Raw genomic sequence first — 19059 nt, forward strand, 5'->3', positions numbered from 1 at the left:
GGACTGTACCAACTCACCTGACAGACTAACCTCTTTCTCAATGCCTAAAAATGTCACCTAAAGTAAACTGTAAACCCGTCTGTTATAAGAAAGTCTAGTAACCAGGCTCTTTCCCCACATTAAACGCATTCCCTTGCTGAATCCCACTGCCGCCGCCACCCCCCTGTACCGGGTAAATGGGAGCTACCGTTGCTATGGAGACGCGGTAACATCTCTGCTGCATGAAGTTGGCTGGAAAGGGGACCGTACACAGTAATTACTGGCGTGAGGGGACTTATTCCATAGGGACTGTGCTGGGCTGACCCGTGCAGGTAAATGTCATTAATCTTTATTAAGAAGACGCCATGTCCTAGTTAAAAAGCTGTTTTTGGTTTGGTGAGGTTTCATACAGCAGTCCATGGTATATCTGTATACTGCCTGACTGTACGTACGGCTTACCTGTGGAAGCTTCCTCAGGGAAAGAGATGGCTTCTTCAACCAATCAGAGTTCATGTTTCATTTTTACTACGGAGGTTAGAATATGAAAGCTGAGCTGTGATTGGTTGCTGTGGACAATCACATTTAACCCCAGAAAGCCATCTTACACTTTGCTTTGCACTCTATAATGTCCAGTGTGAACAGAGGCATGTTCTAATGTTTTGCTTGCTTTGTTGGCCCGCTAAGCCTTAAAATGTCACCCGCATGGAATATAACTGGGGGTCTCTTCATCGCTACGTTTGCGCCAATTTTACATGTCATTACAGTAAGGCCCTTGCAGGTTTCTACTAGACGTTCTGAGAATTTAAAGGGGCGTTCCCACAAACAACACATATCGCCCATGCACAGGATAGCGTCGGCAGTCCCCAGGGGCGGACTGGGAACTTAAAGTGTCGCTGGAAAAAAAAACTAAAAGTGGCCCCGTTTTGTAGTTGGGTCCAAATGGATGGAAGGCAGGGCCAGCAATACCATGTTGTAGCACATTATACCACCCCAACATGGCCAAATACCACAGTCCATCACAAAATACATCCCCCAAAGGCTTACACTGGCAGGCCATGGGGAGGGCTTAGGCGGCCCCCTGGCCATCGGCCCACCAGAAAGTTCCCCTGTAAGGTCTATGGCCAATCTGCCCCTGGCAGTCCCATAGAAGTCAATGGAGCAGTGGTCACACATGCGCACCCCCCGTCCATTCTCACGGGAGACGTTGGGGGTCCGTCTACTCGGACAGGGCATAAGTGTTGTTTGCAGGAAAATCTCTTTAAAAAGGTTGTCCCATTATAAACAGATGTTCCCTATAAGTGTCTGGTCACGGGGGTCCACAGGATAGGGGACGTGTCCAATCATGGGGGTCCGGCCACCGGGGCCCTCGTCGATCACAAGAATAGGCGATCTGCGTTCCCCCCAGTTTGCGGTCGTGTACACGTGCTGCGGCGCTCCATTCAAGTCTATGGGATTGTCATAGATATCCGAGTACAAATGCTCCGCTATCCCATAGAGTTGAATGGAGTGACCGTCCCTCAAATGGGGGAACAACCCCCTTCCTTTTCATGATTATCGGGGGCCCTAGCGTTCAGACCGCTGCTGATCAGACATTTATCCGCTACCAAGTGGATAGGGGATAAGGGGTCATTTATCAAACTGGTGTAAAGTAGAACTGGCTTAGTTGCCCATAGCAACCAATCAGATTCCACCTTTCATTTTCCAAAGGAGCTCTGAAAAATTAAAGAAGGAATCTGATTGGTTGATATGGGCAAGTAAGCCAGTTCTACTTTACACCAGTTTGATAAATGACCCCCTAAGTGTTTTTTTATGGGATAAACCCCTTTAAGCACTACCCTTAAATGCTGGCTATGCCTCCTATAATGGATCTCAATAACGGAAAGAAAAACGCAGATGTGAAAGTAGCCTAAGGCCCCATGCACACTGCCGTGTTTCACAGCCGTGTGCGGGCCGTGGAACCGCGGCCTGGATCCCTCCTGAGAGCAGGAGCGCACGGCGTCACTGGTTGCTATGACGCCGTGCGCTCCCTGCTGCCGCCGCAATACAGTAATACACTGGTACGATCTATACCAGTGTATTACTGTACTGTGCCGGCAGCAGGGAGCGCACGGCGTCATAGCAACCAGTGACGCCGTGCGCTCCTGCTCTCAGGAGGGATCCAGGCCGCGGTTCCACGGCCCGCACACGGCTGTGAAACACGGCAGTGTGCATGGGGCCTAAGTCGAAATTTGCTGCAGTATTGCAAAGGTAATATAACCCCCCTCCCCCCCCCCCCCCGCTCCAAACACAGCTTGTGAATAAAGTTATTCCAAAACTTTACTGTATTGTAGAACTTCTAAAGTTGTGGATAATTAATGAAGCCCACATAGGGGGGAGGGTAAACAAACAGGCCCATCCGTAAAAACTCATCGGCCCAGGGTTTTCTACGTCTGTGAGCCTCTGTCCGGTTCCTTTTATTTGATTTCATTCTTATATTTCTGGGTCTACAGTTCCATCATGTTTTTATTGTATAAAGTAACAGTCCTAGGATCAGGACCGGACTCACGCTTTTGGTTTGTACCCTGTTCTCTGCAGGTATGACCCAATGGATCTACAGACAGACAACATGGCTCTTATTCTGGAAAATGAGCAGTTCTTCAAAACTTCTTAGTAAGTATTTTATCACCTATAACCCTATATTTAGATCGATAAAAGTGCACAATATGTTTATTTATTTATTCTGAGGGCCACATTATCAGGTTGCAGGGCGTGATTGGATCTGTAGTAAGAGTCCGTTCACACGGCAGAATTTGTTGGGGGAATTTTACTGTAGATTCCGCCGGCGGTCGTGTGCTGTCTGCCTTCCATTGCTTTCAGTAGGAGGCAGCCCTGCAGTTCGGGGGTTGGTGTTTAAAGCCACAACCATGTCAAGAAATGGACATGTCCCTTGTTGGCACAGTGTGCGGACAGCCACCGCTTGGAGCTGCTGTAGGTGTCAGCTCGTGGTTTAATTCTTCAGTGGAGATAAGCTGCGAGCGGGTCTGCGGCATCCAAATTAAAAAAAATCTGAGGTTTCTGCCGTGGTATTATCAGCGTCAAAAGCTAAAACTGAAAAGGTAAAAATGATACACATGGACACTTACTTTTAATCCATGTTTTATGTATGTCCCCTCTGGTCCTGGTTGTAACACAGTGCAGTATTGACCATATTCTCCCATATTGCCCCCCATCTCCATCAGCCTCAATTTAACCTCCCATCCGACTGCCCAGCCTACATCAGCCTCAGATCAGATCCCCATCAGACCCTCTCTAGACTCCAATCAGCGCCATCTGACCCCAAAGTCTCTGACCCCAAGTCTCCATTAACCTCAGATCAGACCACCATCAGACCCCCAGCCTCAGATCAGACTCCCGTGAGACCGTCCCCAGCCTCCATTAGCCTCAGATCCGCCTCCCGTCAGACTCCCCAGCCTACACCAGCCTCAGATCACACCCCCATCATTCCCCCAGCCTCAGATCACTCTCCCTAGCCTCCATTATCCTCAGATCAGCCCCATCAGACCCTCAAAGCCTCCACCAGCCTCAGATCAGACCCCCATCAGACCCTCTGCAGCCTCCATTATACTCAGATCAGCCTTCCATCAGACCCCCCAGCCTCCAGTCAGACTCTCCAGCCTGCACTTCTTCAAATCAGACCCCCAATCAGATCTCAGATCAAACGTTTAAAATAAACTTACCTCTCCAGCTCTGGATGGCGCTGTTCACTCACCTTCCCTCGTCTTCTTCCCGCCACACTGTATTGTGACCTGACGGCGCACAGCGTCAGGTCATAGTGCGTGCCTACGTGCACTACATCCTAACACTGTACGTGTCAGGACACAGAGCAGGGCCCTTAAGAAGACCACGGACCTGCTTTATTGAACACAGAAAATGCACAATAAATAACTCAGCACTTCCACCCTTCATCATCTCTATTCTATTGGTTCCGTTTTGCGGTCCCCAATGCACGGGCCCCATCCGTGCAGCAGCTGCGACGGATCCAGACCCATTCAACTTGAATGAGCCCGTGATCCGTCCGCACAGTAAAAAAATAGAACAAGTTCTATTTTTTTGCGGTGTGGAGGCACGGATAGAAACACCACGGAAGCACGCCCTTTAGCACTGCAGCTCCGGATTAAGGACCCGTTCAAGCGAATGGGTCCAGATCCGTGATTCGGGGAGCACACGGCCGGTGCCACAGCCTGGCAACAGATGTGTGCATGAGCCCTAAAACTGAGAAATATACTGGTTGATGTCATTAAATTAGAATATCATATTTTTTTTATTTTATTTCAGTAATTCAATTCAAAAAGGTAAAACGCATATGTTCTATAGATTCATTACACACAGAGTGATCTATTTCAAGCATTTATTTCTTTAAATGTAGATGATTACAGACCTCCCAAGTGTCCCTCTTTTGGAGGGACAGTCCCTACTTTTGACCGAAGTCCATCTCTCCCTCTTTGCTCCTTAAAGGGACTCTGTCATCAGATTAGTGCCCTATAAGCTAAACATATGGCCATGTCGGTGCTAATAACATGAATCCTAAACTGCCCTTATTAAACCTGCTTGTGGCTCTATTAGCCCAAAAAACAGGTTTTTATAAGCTGTCACTCACCTACCTAAGGTGCCCAAGGGGTTTTACGTTAATCCAGGATGCCCGCCTGCACCCCTCGCCGTCTGGTGCCCAGCGCCGCCTTCCTCACCTCAGCGCCGCCTCCTCAATCCACCCATCCCTCTGCCAGATCCTGCGCCTGCGCTTGCGCACTAGGCTCAGCCTGATGCGCCGCGGACTCCTGGCAGCGGCTTCACTGAGCGAAGTGCGCATGCGCCGGCCTGATGCGCATGCGCACTTCGCTCAACAAAGCCGCTGCCAGGAGTCCGCGGCGCATCCGGCTGAGCCTAGTGCGCAAGCGCATTCATGTTATTAGCACCGACATGGCCATATGTTTAGCTTATAGGGCACAAATCTGATGACAGAGTCCCTTTAAATGTCCCTCTTTTTTTTATCTGAGTTAGAGATTTGCATTATTACATTTACAATATTGATCCAGAAAGTGTTTTTCTGGTTTCTTTCTGTATTTTAGAACCTGCCTTTTATATTAATTCATTATTTAATGCAATTTGGATTTTAGAAATGGTAATGGATGTATGCGATTATGGCTTACAGCTAAAGAAAACCCAAAAGTCAGTATCTCAGAAATTTTTAATATTATATAAGACCAATTAAAAAAATTATTTTCAATACAGAATTTTTGGCTTACTGAGAGGTCTGTCCAGTATATGCACTTAGTGCTTGGTCAGGGCTCCTGCGGCGTGGCATGGAGGCGATCAGCCTGAGGCACTGCTGAGGTGTTTTGGAAGCCCAGGTTGCTTTAATAGTGCCCTTCAGCTTGTCTGCTTTGTTGCGTCTGGTGTCTCTCACCTCCCTTATGACAATACCCCATACGTTCTCTATAGGGTTTAGGTCAGTCGAGTTTGCTGAACAATCAAGCAAAGTGATACTGTGGTTATTACACCAGGTATTGGTACTTTTGGCAGTGTGGGCAGATGCCAAGTCCTGCTGGAAAATGAAATCAGCATCTCCATAAAGCATGAAGTGCTCTAAAATTTCGTGGCAGACGGCTGCACTGACTGTGGACTTGATATAACACAGTGGACCAACACCAGCAGATGACATGGCTCCCCAAACCATCACTGACTGTGGAAACTTCTCACTGGACCTCACACAACTTAGACTGTGTGCCTCTCCATTCTTTGGACCAATGAGCAACAGTCCAGTCCTTTTTCTCCTTAGCTGGGGTAAGACACTTCTTAGGTTGTCTCTGGGTCATGAGTGGCTTGACACAAGGAATGCGACACTTGTAGACCATGTCCTGGATACGTCTGTTTGTGGTGACTCTTGAAGCACTGACTCCAGCTGCAGTCCACTCCTTGTGAATCTTCCCCAGATTCTTGAATGGCCTTTTCTTCCAAGGCTGCGGTTATCAAGTGCACCCTTTTCATTCCACTCAACTTTCCATTAATCACTCTGTGAACATCCAGCTTCTTTAGCAATGACCCTTTTAAACTTACCCTCCTTGTGGAGGGTGTCAATGACTGTCTTCTGGACAACTGTCAAGTCAGCAGTCTTCCCCACGCTCGTGTAGCTGAACTAGATTGAGGGACCATTAGAGTGTGACACCATGAGTCTGCAATATTGAACCTTTTCACAATATTCTAATTTTCTGAAATACTGACTTTTAGGTTTTCATTAGCTATAAGCCATAATCATCAACATTAAAAGTAATAAACACTTGAAATAGATCACTCTGTGTGTAATGAATCTGTAGGATGTATTAGTTTCACCTTTTTGAATTAAATTACTGAAATAAATAAAAAAAATTATGATATTTAAATTTATTGAGAAGCACTAGTATAAAGAAATCTTCTTTTTGTCGTAGGAGTTTATCCATGTTTCCTCTCCTCCTCACAATCCTGTGTCTGGCTGTAAGGCAACTGGCTACAGCAGAAGCCTCCCCTACTGTCTGCAGTAGAACAAAGACATTGGGCCAGATTTATCATTAGCTCCAGTCAGAATAATGGAGTGAAAAAGTCCCAAAAAAAAAGTCCCAAACGCTAAAACTGCGCACAAATTTGCGACTTTTTTCTGCTCTGCACTATGCTCGCCAGTTTTCTGAAAGTGGGCGTATTTTTTTATGTAAATGAATCTCTAGACAGATTTACTATTGGGACTATTTAAAAAGTCGCAAAAAAGTTGCAATTTCACTCCAGTGAGGACCATGCTTATCTTATGAGACTTTTTAATAGAACACGCAACTTTTTCATAAAAACGTGCAACCTTTTTGTAATGATGTGCGACTTTTGTAAAGCTGCTTACTGACGGATAAACTGCTACCGTCAAACCACATTTATTACAGTCTTAAAGGGCCGATCATAAATCTGACTTGGCTAAAACGGACTTTAGCCATATGTGAAAGTGGAGTGAGCTGTCAGAGTCATGATAAATCTGGCCCATTGTTTATACCAGCCCCCTTGCTACACCTCATCCACTCAGGGCAAGCAAGCTCCATCACTTTTTGACCTCCCTGCTTCCCCTACGTTGCTGAAATGTTAAAGGGGTATTCCCATTTGGGACACTGATGGCATATCGTTGAGATATGCCATGAATGTGAGATAGGTGCGTGTCCCACCTCTGGGACCCACCCTTATCTCCAGAATGGGGCCCTTGAAGTGTGAAGGAGAGCACATTGTGCACATTCATCTCTATGGGAGTTCCAAAAACAGCTGAGCGAGTGAGAGCGTACTGCGCATGCACGGCTACCTCACGATTCACCGCTATGGGACTACAGGAAATAGCCGATCCGGCCCTCAGCTATTTTCAGCGCTCCCACAGAGGTGAATGGAGGGTGGGCATGCATGCACAGCTGCTCTCAGTTTCCTTTGGAGACCCATTTGAGAGATAGGAGATGGGACCCACAGCTATCTGACACAGCATATCCTAGGGATATGCGATCACTGTCTGAGATGACATAACCCGGGCCCAGTGAGATACACTCTGTCATGTATATGTCTCCCCTGGAAGAACTGAGATCTTAGATCTGAATGTGTCCATTTTGAAATCTGGCAGGATATAAGGGGGTCCCCTTTCAAATTATTTTCCATGATGCCCACTGATGCCTCACAAGTAGTGGTGCTGCCAGAATACAGAAACTACTTTCCTCCATACTTTTTGGGAATGTCTGACCCTAATACCCTTCTAGTATATATCGTAAACCCTGATAGTTTTCCCCTTGACATCTGCTTTCTGTGATCCTGGTTATATTTTGTGAAATTGCTAAATAAAGAATTAAAACAAAAATAAAGCAGAGCTGCAATGTAAAGCAAGGAAACAGCAGTATCCAGGGCTTCTAATGAGACACATAGCATCAAGCTGCTCCTTCTATACGTTTTGCATAGATTTGCTTACCTATGGAAAAAGTGCATTTCCTTGTTGTACCACCCGCAAGCTTAGGGACAAGGACGTCCTGACCCAGGGATCTTTTTACACCACCAAAGTAAATAGGAGTTGATATATTGATCAGGGGTTGATGCGACCTTAGCACATCCATTTGAGCTGAACATTTCCAGTGTGCTGTACCTTGTACTGGTCAGAGCTGTTCTCATACCAGTCATCCCAAACAGAAGCACATGTCGTAGATGATTTTTCAGCACTTTTTAGCCTTGAATAATGTTCCAGTAGCCAAAAAAAACAACTGAAATTGATCCACATTTTTACACTTTTCCTACAGTTCTGTATTAGGGTACATTGGGGCAGACTGTCCATAGACCCCACAGCCAAATTTCCCAGTGGGCAAACACCCAGAGGGCCACCCAAGCCCACCTCACGGCTGCTGGCCGGGTATATAATGATCTGATGATCTCAAAATTGAATAATGTAGGAGCATTATGTACTTATGAATCAGGTACAATGAATTAAACATATGAGCTTCTGAATTCAACTGTATCGCCATCTTCGCTGGCATTTAGCTCTGCTGGGGCAGTATATTGTGCTGCACTGTGGTATTTGGTTCTGCTGGGGCAGTATTTTGTGCTGCACTGTGGTATTTGGTTCTGCTGGGGCAGTATTTTGTGCTGCACTGTGGTATTCGGTTCTGCTGGGGCGGTATTTTGTGCTGCACTGTGGTATTTGGTTCTGCTGGGACGGTATTTTGTGCCGCACTGTGGTATTTGGTTCTGCTGGGGCAGTATATTGTGCCGCACTGTGGTATTTGGTTCTGCTGGGGCAGTATTTTGTGCTGCACTGTGGTATTTGGTTCTGCTGGGGCAGTATATTGTGCCGCACTGTGGTATTTGGTTCTGCTGGGGCAGTATTTTGTGCCGCACTGTGGTATTTGGTTCTGCTGGGACGGTATTTTGTGCCGCACTGTGGTATTTGCTTCTGCTGGGGCAGTATTTAGTGCCGCACTGTGGTATTTGCTTCTGCTGGGGCAGTATTTTGTGCTGCACTGTGGTATTTGGTTCTACTGGGACAGTATTTAGTGTCGCACTGTGGTGTTTGGTTCTGCTGGGGCAGTATTTAGTGCCCCACTGTGGTATTTGGTTCTACTGGGACAGTATTTAGTGCCGCACTGTGGTGTTTGGTTCTGCTGGGGCAGTATTTAGTGCCCCACTGTGGTATTTGGTTCTACTGGGACAGTATTTAGTGCTGCACTGTGGTATTTGGTTCTACTGGGACAGTATTTTGTGCCGCACTGTGGTATTTGGTTCTGCTGAGGCGGTATTTTGTGCTGCACTGTGGTATTTGGTTCTACTGGGACAGTATTTTGTGCCGCACTGTGGTGTTTGGTTCTGCTGGGGCAGTATTTAGTGCCCCACTATGGTATTTGGTTCTGCTGGGGCAGTATTTAGTGCTGCACTGTGGTATTTGCTTCTGCTGGGGCAGTATTTTGTGCTGCACTGTGGTATTTGGTTCTACTGGGACAGTATTTAGTGTCGCACTGTGGTGTTTGGTTCTGCTGGGGCAGTATTTTGTGCCGCACTGTGGTATTTGCTTCTGCTGGGGCAGTATTTTGTGCCGCACTGTGGTATTTGGTTCTGCTGGGGCGGTATCTTGTGCCGCACTGTGGTATTTGGTTCTGCTGGGCGGTATTTTGTGCCGCTCTACAGTATTGCTGGCTCCGCCTACTGCTGTTGTCCCTCCCCACTTGTGTTGCTCCACCTTCTGTCAATTTGGACCCACCTACAGCAGGGGCCACTTTTATGTTTCTTCCAGGGTCACTTTACGTTCAAAGTACGCCCCTGGGGTACATCATCCACACTGGACAGAAAATACAGCAGAAAGTCCTCTGCAGAAATGGTGATGACTTTCACCCTGCGGTGGAGAGCTGCAGCAGAACTGTTACTGATCTCACATCCCCCGCAGGTCCGTTTACCTTGCAATTGTGTGGATGAGATTTCTGCCCGTACAATGCTGCAGAGTCGGCACGTGGAAATCTTCAGAGGCGGATCTGCAGCGTTTCCACCATGTGTGGATCCATCCTTATGCTGCCTTACGCTCCCTTTGTGCCGCTATATAGTGCCTCTGCACAGTTTTGTGTGACTGCGGTATACTACAATTTAGTTTTGAATTCTTTATGAATCCGGGAGCACATTTAGAGGCATATGGGTCTGTAGATTTCTATATTGGTCTGTACAGAGCTACAATACAGTCATGTTCACACTGTGCCTGCCTTCTACGCCTGGTGCATGCGTTACGCAAGCTTACTGCGACGTACTCATCTAAAGCATCTTCCAGAGGTATAATCTATTGTGCTGATATATTGTGCCTCCGAGGTACACTGCAGATGCACCCTTACATTGGCAGAGGTTTGTGAGGTACATACGAGAGCATACCTCTTGGTAAAGAGACTACTTTAACCCCTTCAATCCTGTTTTGGATTTTTCTTCCAATGATTTTTTTTTTTTACCAATGCAAAACTAAGCAAGTACAGATTCCAAAAAATCCCTCTCCCACTGATTCCAGGGTATGTAAATCCCCATCTACTGCTATTTTCAACTATTTTTCTTTTACGGTCCATTCACACAACCGTAACTGTTTTGCAGCCCTATGATAGAAATACCTATTCTTGTCCACAAGAATAGGACATGCTCTATCTTTTTTTGCGGGGCCTACGGGTGGGGACAGCACACCATGTGCTGTCCGCATCTTTCGCAATCCCATTGAAATGAATGGGTCCGCACTTGCGGAACGGATACGGACCCAGAAATACGTTTGTGTGAATGGACCCTTACTGGGCATGCTGGACGTTGTAGTTTTGTAGCAGTTGGAGACCCAGAGGTTGGAGATTACCATTGTATTGCACTGTATAGCAGCTGATGCGTTTGCCAGTATTGTGACGCCAGTGTTTGCAGGGGTACCTTTGGGACGCATCTTATAAATGATCCCATGTGTAGCTGTGTGAGGAGATCAATAACCATTTCTATGATTTTGTGTTATATTAAAGCCAAGAACCAGAAGATGGCTTGATATCTGTTCCCATTAGAGTGAGACCCTCCTGGCAAGATGTGAAAGACGACAAATTGATGAAGACGACAGACGACAGCTTTCTGGTGACCCACGTTAATCAGACTCAAGATCGGCTGGTAAGAGTGATATCGTATAATGCTTTTATACAACTCTCTAAATGTGTGGAGAGATCATTCATTGAAGCTATAGATCAATGCCAGTCTGTTGTGCTGCCCCCATGACAACACTTCCTGCCCTGTGCTGCTACTCACATCAGTTTTAAAGTAGTAGCTGCAAGCATTCAAACCAGTTAGGCAGCGTTTTGGAAATCCGGTGCAAATGCTGGACAAAAAACTGTTGCATACACCGCTTTTTTTCTGGCCGAAACACAGCATTTATGTCATAAATCAAATGGATCACCGCCGGACCTCTTGGCAGTCAATGAGTATCTGGTGGTAAAGTAGAGGATCCGGTAACACCAGGTCTTGTGAGATCCAGCAGGCTGGTATGTACCGGAAAAGCCTGCCACATCTCCGAACAGAGAAGTGAACGTGCTCTAAGTGGGTGGATATCTGAACTAGGAGAAGACTGGAAGTTTTGTTATGGGGACAATAGAGCCAAAATGGGCACAACATCTGTAACTTAAAGGGGTTGTCTCATCATGGACAATGGGAGCATATCGCTAGGATATGCCCCCATTGTCTTATAGGTGCAGGTCCCACCGCTGGGACCTGCACCTATATCGAGAACGGAGCCCCACAAGGTGGTGGCTGGAGGACTCTGGTCCGGCCACCACCAAGCCAGCTCCCCATAGAAGTGAATAGAAGCGTACCGCGCATGTGCTCCCATTCATTTCTATAGGGCCGACGGAAATAGCCGAGCCAGCGCTCGATAGAAAATGAATGGAGGGCTGCTGCGCATGCGGGGCTCCGTTCTTGATATAGGTGCGGGTCCCAGTGGTGGGACCCGCATAAGACAATGGGGGCTAATCCTAGCGATATGCCCCCATTGTCCATGATGAGACAACACCTTTAAAAGGGGTTATCCCATGACTAATGTAAAAAAATGAAAATCATCATATAGCACATGACAATATCTTTCTAACAAAGTTAGAACCAGCCCTGTACCTCACAGGTACAGATCTCCCCATTCATTTCTCTGCGGATTAAAATCAAGCTGGCAGCTTAAGGGGAGTGTCCAGCTGCTGCAGCTTAGGGGGCGTGTCTTTTCTGCTGCAGCTCAGGGGGCGTGTCTTTTCTGCTGCAGCTCAGAGGGCGTGTGTTTTCTGCTGCAGCTCAGGGGGCGTGTCTTTTCTGCTGCAGCTCAAGGGGCGTGTGTTTTCTGCTGCAGCTCAGGGGGCATGTCCTTTCTGCTGCAGCTCAGGGGGCCTGTCTTTTCTGCTGCAGCTCAGGGGGCCTGTCTTTTCTGCTGCAGCTCAGGGGGCATGTATTTTCTGCTGCAGCTCAGGGGGCGTGTCTTTTCTGCTGCAGCTCAGGGGGCGTGTCTTTTCTGCTGCAGCTCAGGGGGGTGTCTTTTCTGCTGCAGCTCAGGGGGCGTGTCTTTTCTGCTGCAGCTAAGGGGCGTGTCTTTTCTGCTGCAGCTCGGGGGCGTGTCTTTTCTGCTGCAGCTCGGGGGGCGTGTATTTTCTGCTGCAGCTCAGGGGGCATGTCTTTTCTGCTGCAGCTCTTTCCCTATTACAACTCAGGAGGCTATTGAAGGATAAAACTGAGCATGTGCGGCCATCTCACCCATGACGGTACCTATGCAACTAGGACCTCCCATCCAGGACAGGAAACCTGAAGAAATAATATGGTTCACACCCCCACCACACCTCAGTTCAGGTTTCCTGTCCTCCGGATAGGAGGTGCCTGAGGAGCTCTGGCTCATGCCGTGATTTTGGTTCTTACCTCAGGAGGCTGGGGAGGTCCGGGCCTACTATACCGTAAAGGGACCTATCCCTGGCGGCGTCAGTTTCCTCAGAAAGCTGCTGCCTGAGCCTGCTCTTCTTCTTGCCTCCTCCCAAGCCTCTGTGGGGAGCCGCTGTGGCCGTGTTTAAGTGGCTCCCGGTCCATTGTAGCGGGATGCCCGGCGTCCCGCTTCCAATATGGCGGCGCGCACTTCCCTGCATTCTGCGCATGTGCACCGGGACGGCCCCTTCCGGCTTATTGATGTCATCTCCGGACGCCGGGCCGGAAGGGGTGTGTGTATCCTCCCTCATTGGATTAGGCACTATTGGGCCCAGGGGTTAAAAGGAGCCGAGGCGCGCTTTACAAATCGGCAGCAGGAGAAGGCAGCCAGCCTTGTGGCACACAGTGCTGTGCAGGATCTGGGTTTCCACCAGCATGTCGGAACCAGGTGATGCAGGATGCGCCAACCCCTGGAGCCCTCGAGGCCCACAAGCCCGGTATTGGTCCTGAGGAGCGGGGAAGCTCCTTATTCAGTTTTTGGGTAGAGCTAGAGGTCGCAAAGCCTTTACTAGTGTTATAGCTAGATGGGTTAAGACTTCTATTTCTCTGGTTTATTCTTCCCGTAGCCTAACTCCCCCTTCGGGGTTCGGGGCTCATTCCACCAGATCTGTGGCGGCCTCTTGGGCGGAGAAAGCGGAGGCGTCTCTGTCCCAGATATGCAAAGCTGCTACTTGGAGCTCTCCCCATACCTTTTTTAAAATTACAGACTGCATCTTGACTCAGATGCAGCCTTTGGGAGAAAAGTGCTACAAGCTGCAGTCCCTCCCTAAATTCTTTATCTTATAGTTTATTCTCGCATAGGTGCCATCATGGGTGAGGGGAAAACAATAATTACTCTTACCAGTAATTGTTTTTCTTGAAACCCATGACGGCACCCCAAAAAATCCCCCCCCCCCCCCCAAAAAAAGGGATATATATATTGATATATATATGCAGTAGCTGCAGAAAGTATTAGAAGGAATATAACTTACCAGATTGGTTCTCTTTGCCACTTTGTGGGTTGGTTTCTGTCTTCAACCTTCTTTTTCTTGGTGGTTGGCACGCCTCCGGAGGTCTGTTTATTGGAATCCCTGAGGTGTGGTGGGGGTGTGAACCATTTTATCTCTTCAGGTTTCCTGTCCTGGATGGGAGGTCCTAGTCGCATTGGTGCCGTCATGGGTTTCAAGAAAAACAATTACCGGTAAGAGTAATTATTGTTTTCTGCTGCAGCTCAGAGGGCATGTCCATTCTGCTGCAGCTCTTTCCCTATAACAGCTCAGGGGGCGTGTCCATGCTCTCCCCATCACAGCTCAGGGGGCGTGTCCATGCTCTCCCTATCCCTGCTCAGGAGGCTGTTGAAGGATGAAACTGAGCATGTGCGGCCATCTCAGTGAGCCGGACAAAGAAATAAAAAACAAACAAACAGCAGGTGGCGCTATACAGATACATTTTATTAAATAGCTGAATGGCTATACAAAATTTTTTGTTACATAGAATTACAAAAGTATTCAGATCCAGGTGCCGATTTGAAAACTAGAATATTTCTTGTTGGACAACCCCCTTTTTTTGTACATCTTTAAGATAATGTAATTGTTTTTTTTTAAATAGAGATTTTAGCTGTTTATTGTGCTGATTGAGATTCCAGCACTGATCATTCAGTACGACAACTACTGATAACTATTATCTTCTGATCTCAGTGAGTAGGACAAAGCTCGGTGTTACTGTTTTTCCAGAATCTGAGGGTAAAAACATTCCATCCTATATGACAAGTGTATTTTTACCCTCAGATTCTGGAAACCAGCAATACAGGGCTTTGTCCTGCTTGACTCTATATGCCTTCAAAATGAAACTAACGCTTTCCATGGTCCACCGTGCCATTTCTAACCAGGAAGGTACATTTGAAGGTTATATGAAAAATGATTTGCTTTCCTTGATATTTTTGCATCAAATATCACAGAGGTGTGACATACGTACCCCACCAACTGCTGTGAATGAAAAACAGGTGCTCTGGCACAAATAAAGAGGATGGCGCCACCTAGGGATATAACAGTAGTATAGCTTATAGTATATACAATATATTATGTATTTATACATACAGTATAATATACTTTATATATGCCGATATAATAACTTTATTTTAATTAAAGGGATTAACTTAAGCAGCTGTAAGGATGAGACTGCTTGCATTGACTTGTACAGTATGTAACAGGCTTGTCTATACGGCCGCTTACACAGACATGGCTCTGCGCACAAACACTTTATATGGGTTTACTCCACAAATTACATTTGTGCAAAAAGCTTTTATTAACCTTTTTTTTTTTTAGATATTGACAGCCTTTCCTCAGGATAGGTCATCAATATCTGATAGGTGGGGTCCAAAACACGACCCCCAACTGATATCCTTTTGTTTCATTTAAAGGCGTAGGACTTATGGGGGCTATGCACATCGGACAAAAGTTGATAAAAATGTTGGTTTCAACCATAATAGTCATTCATTGGAAGAATGATCCCAAAGCGATCCTTCACCCAGGGTCATTGAACATGTATGGTGAATTTGAAGGAATGTAAACGCCAGTATGGTCTAAAATGTGTATGGCTGCGTTCAGCGAGCCTACTACGACCTAATGTGAATGGCCAACATTAGTGTTTCTTCTTTGATTGCTCACTTACTCTTTCTGCAGAGACTGACAGCAGCAGAGAATGGTCTGAACGATGCACAGTGTTCTGAAGAATGGCTTCTCCATCATGGTATAGACTCCAGGCATCTCACCATCCAAGATCTACTAAACCTGGGGAGCATTGTCATGTGAGTTATAGAATGTAAATCTTAACCCAATTAGATGGACAGACAGAAAATCAATTGCTGAAATATTTTTTGGGAATGGGAAGTGTGTTTCTGTTTAGTAATATTATTACATTTCCAAAGTATTGACTACATATGTGTGTATATATAACAATATGAAACCCTGCTTTTCCCTATAACAGGGTTTCCAGTCCGATTACTGTTTACACAATAGTGAGTAGATTAGGAACATTTTCCCACACTTAAGGTGGATTTTCATGTACCAATAATCGGACAGATTATCGGGAACGGCCGCTCCTGTGAACGCTCATTCCTGATAATCTGGCCATCTAAATATGCCACCGATCAGCTAATGAACAAACAAAACGCTTGTTCATCGGGTGATCCTGCCATTCGTGCAGGCACGCCAATCATCGTTCCTGGGCAGCAGATCGTGCAGTCTAAACAGCGATCTGCCGACTAGAAACAATGATTCTGTATATGGACGAGGGATCACTATAGCTGTGAAGGAGATTGCTGTAAATGCAGCAGCCGACTGTCGGGAAGGAACTCTTCCTTCCGACAATCGGCTGTTCCATCGGCCTGTGTAAACCGGTCGGCTTTTCAGATTGATTGTTAGTGAGCACATAGTTTTGCAGTTAAGCAGAGGTTAACAATGGCTGTTAATAACTAGTTTGAAAAGCGTGGTGATTTGTGATAAAACTGCATGTTGGCAAATGGGCCTTGCTGTCGTCGCTTGCTCATCATTATGTAGGACAGATACAAATCTGATACCCATTCACATATAAATTATTGACACAGACAACCTATGAATTGCTGTATGCAAATCTAGTCATATCAAACAGATCTCGAATAAGTTGATAATACATTTGAATGGTGGCATTAATGCAAAAATCGACATAAAATAAATTAAAGCATGCTCCATCAGATGCCATACTTCAGACCACATTCTACTTGGGGGATATACACTCACCCAAGACTGAACAGTTTTGCCCAGAATACATTGCAAGGTACTGTTTAGTATTACATATGTCAATACAGGCTATATTGCTCACGGTCATGTCCATGAGACTTTTCTCTAGGACTGTGGCATCTCAGGGTACTTTCACACTTGCGGCAGGACGGATCCGACATGCTGTTCACCATGTCGGATCCGTCCTGCGGCTATTTCGCCGTGCCCGCGGACCGCCGCTCCGTCCCCATTGACTATAATGGGGACGGGGGCGGAGCTCCGGCGCAGCACGGCGGTGCACGGAGAAAGCCGCCGGACTAAAATTACTGCATGTCAGGCTTTTTAGTCCGGCGGCTTTCTCCGTGCACCGCCGTGCTGCGCCGGAGCTCTGCCCCCGTCCCCATTATAGTCAATGGGGACGGAGCGGCGGTCCGCGGGCACGGCGAAATAGCCGCAGGACGGATCCGACATGGTGAACAGCATGTCGGATCCGTCCTGCCGCAAGTGTGAAACTAGCCTTAAGATCCTGAAGTTTTTGGATAATAAGGAATGCAAGCTCTCATATCTAAAGATCATGTTGTTGTAATATTGGCATTCATGAAAAATACCCCCAAAAAAGGGATGCCGTCTATAACTTTCATGTTTCTTTTCACGGAAATAGCACCGTATCAGGATTCACAAATGGCACATTGTTTTGCATTAGATTTTATTATCATTAATTTTTGTGTTATAGATTTATGGCTCATGCACACGACCGTATGTATTTTGCGGTCCGCAAAAAAACGGATCCGCAAAAAATACGGATGACGTCCGTCTGCATTCCGTATTTTGCAGAACAGAACAGCTGGCCCCTAATAGAACAGTACTATCTTTGTCCGTAATGTGGACAATAATAGGACGTGTTCTATTTTTGGGCGGAACGGAAATAAGGACATACGGAATGCACAAGGAGTACCTTCCTTTTTTTTGCGGACCCATTGAAACGAATGGTTCCGCCTACGGTCCGCAAAAAAAACAAAAAACGGAACGGATGTGGAAAGAAAATACCTTCGTGTGCATGAGCCCTAACCATGTAGTGGCTGTAGGGGTGGTGTTTAATAACCAGATAAACAGAATAATGTGCTCTGTTTTATACATAGATATCACTAATTTATTTTTATCTAAAGGAAACCATCAAGAAATGCAGCCAAGCAAATTGAACTAACTGCAGAGACCGTAAATGAATTTGAATTGAAAATTCAGGAGTAAGTTGAAAACTGTGAACAGGTTGCAAAATTTCTATCGATACAAAAAAAAGACGTTTGACAGTAATCCTCACTTTTAAGCTCAGTCTATGAGGTTTTCTTTTGTGGTTATTGTTTGTATCTTGGCACTGAGATAATTAATGTGATGCAAGCCTACAAATACACTGAACAAAAATATAAACGCAACACTTTCGGTTTTGCTCCCATTCTGCATGAGCTGAACTCAAAGATCTGAAACATTTTCTACATAAGACCCATTACTCTCAAATATTGTTCACAAATCTGTCTAAATCTGTGTTAGTGAGCACTTCTCCTTTGCCGAGATAATCCATCCCACCTCACAGGTGTGGCATATCAAGGTGCTGATTAGACAGCATGAATATTGCACAGGTGTGCCTTAGACTGCCCACAATAAAAGTCCACTCTGAAATGTGCACAGTTTTGCCTTACTGGGGGAGGGTCAGAAAGCCAGTCAGTATCTGGTGTGGCCGCCATTTGCCTCACACAGTGCGACACATCTCCGTCGCATAGAGTTGATCAGGTTGTGGATTGTGGCCTGTGGAATGTTGGTCCACTGCTCTTCAATAGCTGTGCGAAGTGGCAGAATATTGGCAGGAACTGGAACACGCTGTCGTATATGCTGATCCAGAGCATCCCAAACATGCTCAATGGGTGACATGTCCGGTGAGTATGCTGGCCATGCAAGAACTGGGATGTTTTCAGCTTCCAGGAATTGTGTACAGATCCTTTCAATATGGGGCCGTGCATTATTATGCTGCAACATGAGGTGATGCTTGTGGATGAATGGCACAACAATGGACCTCTGGATCTAGTCACGGTATTCGCTGTGCATTAAAAATGCCATCAATAAAATGCACCTGTGTTCGTTGTCCATAACATACGCCTGCCCATAACCCCACTGCCACCATGGGCCACTCGATCCAAAACGTTGACGTCAGCAAACCATTCACCCACACGACACCACACACGCTGTCTGCCACCTGCCCTGAACATTGAAAACCGGGACTCTTCCGTGAACAGAACGCCTCTCCAACGTGCCAGACGCCATCGAATGTGAGCATTTGCCCACTCAAGTAGGTTATGACAAC

The 19059-nt window shown here is 46.5% G+C and overlaps 1 protein-coding gene across 1 annotated transcript in view; it reads left to right on the forward strand.

Moving 5' to 3' along the window:
- The first annotated feature begins 233 nt into the window (after positions 1 to 233).
- Positions 234 to 19059, forward strand: part of VWA3A (von Willebrand factor A domain containing 3A) — a 148098-nt gene continuing 129272 nt past the window's right edge. The window contains exons 1-5 of the mRNA XM_044304340.1: positions 234 to 311; positions 2554 to 2628; positions 11004 to 11142; positions 15633 to 15757; positions 17873 to 17950. Coding sequence (XP_044160275.1) covers positions 2564 to 2628; positions 11004 to 11142; positions 15633 to 15757; positions 17873 to 17950 — 407 coding nt within the window. The 5' untranslated portion in view covers positions 234 to 311; positions 2554 to 2563. The remainder of the gene's footprint in view (positions 312 to 2553; positions 2629 to 11003; positions 11143 to 15632; positions 15758 to 17872; positions 17951 to 19059) is intronic.

Source organism: Bufo gargarizans, chromosome 8, assembly GCF_014858855.1.
Source record: "Bufo gargarizans isolate SCDJY-AF-19 chromosome 8, ASM1485885v1, whole genome shotgun sequence".
In the NCBI taxonomy this organism is placed as follows: domain Eukaryota; kingdom Metazoa; phylum Chordata; class Amphibia; order Anura; family Bufonidae; genus Bufo; species Bufo gargarizans.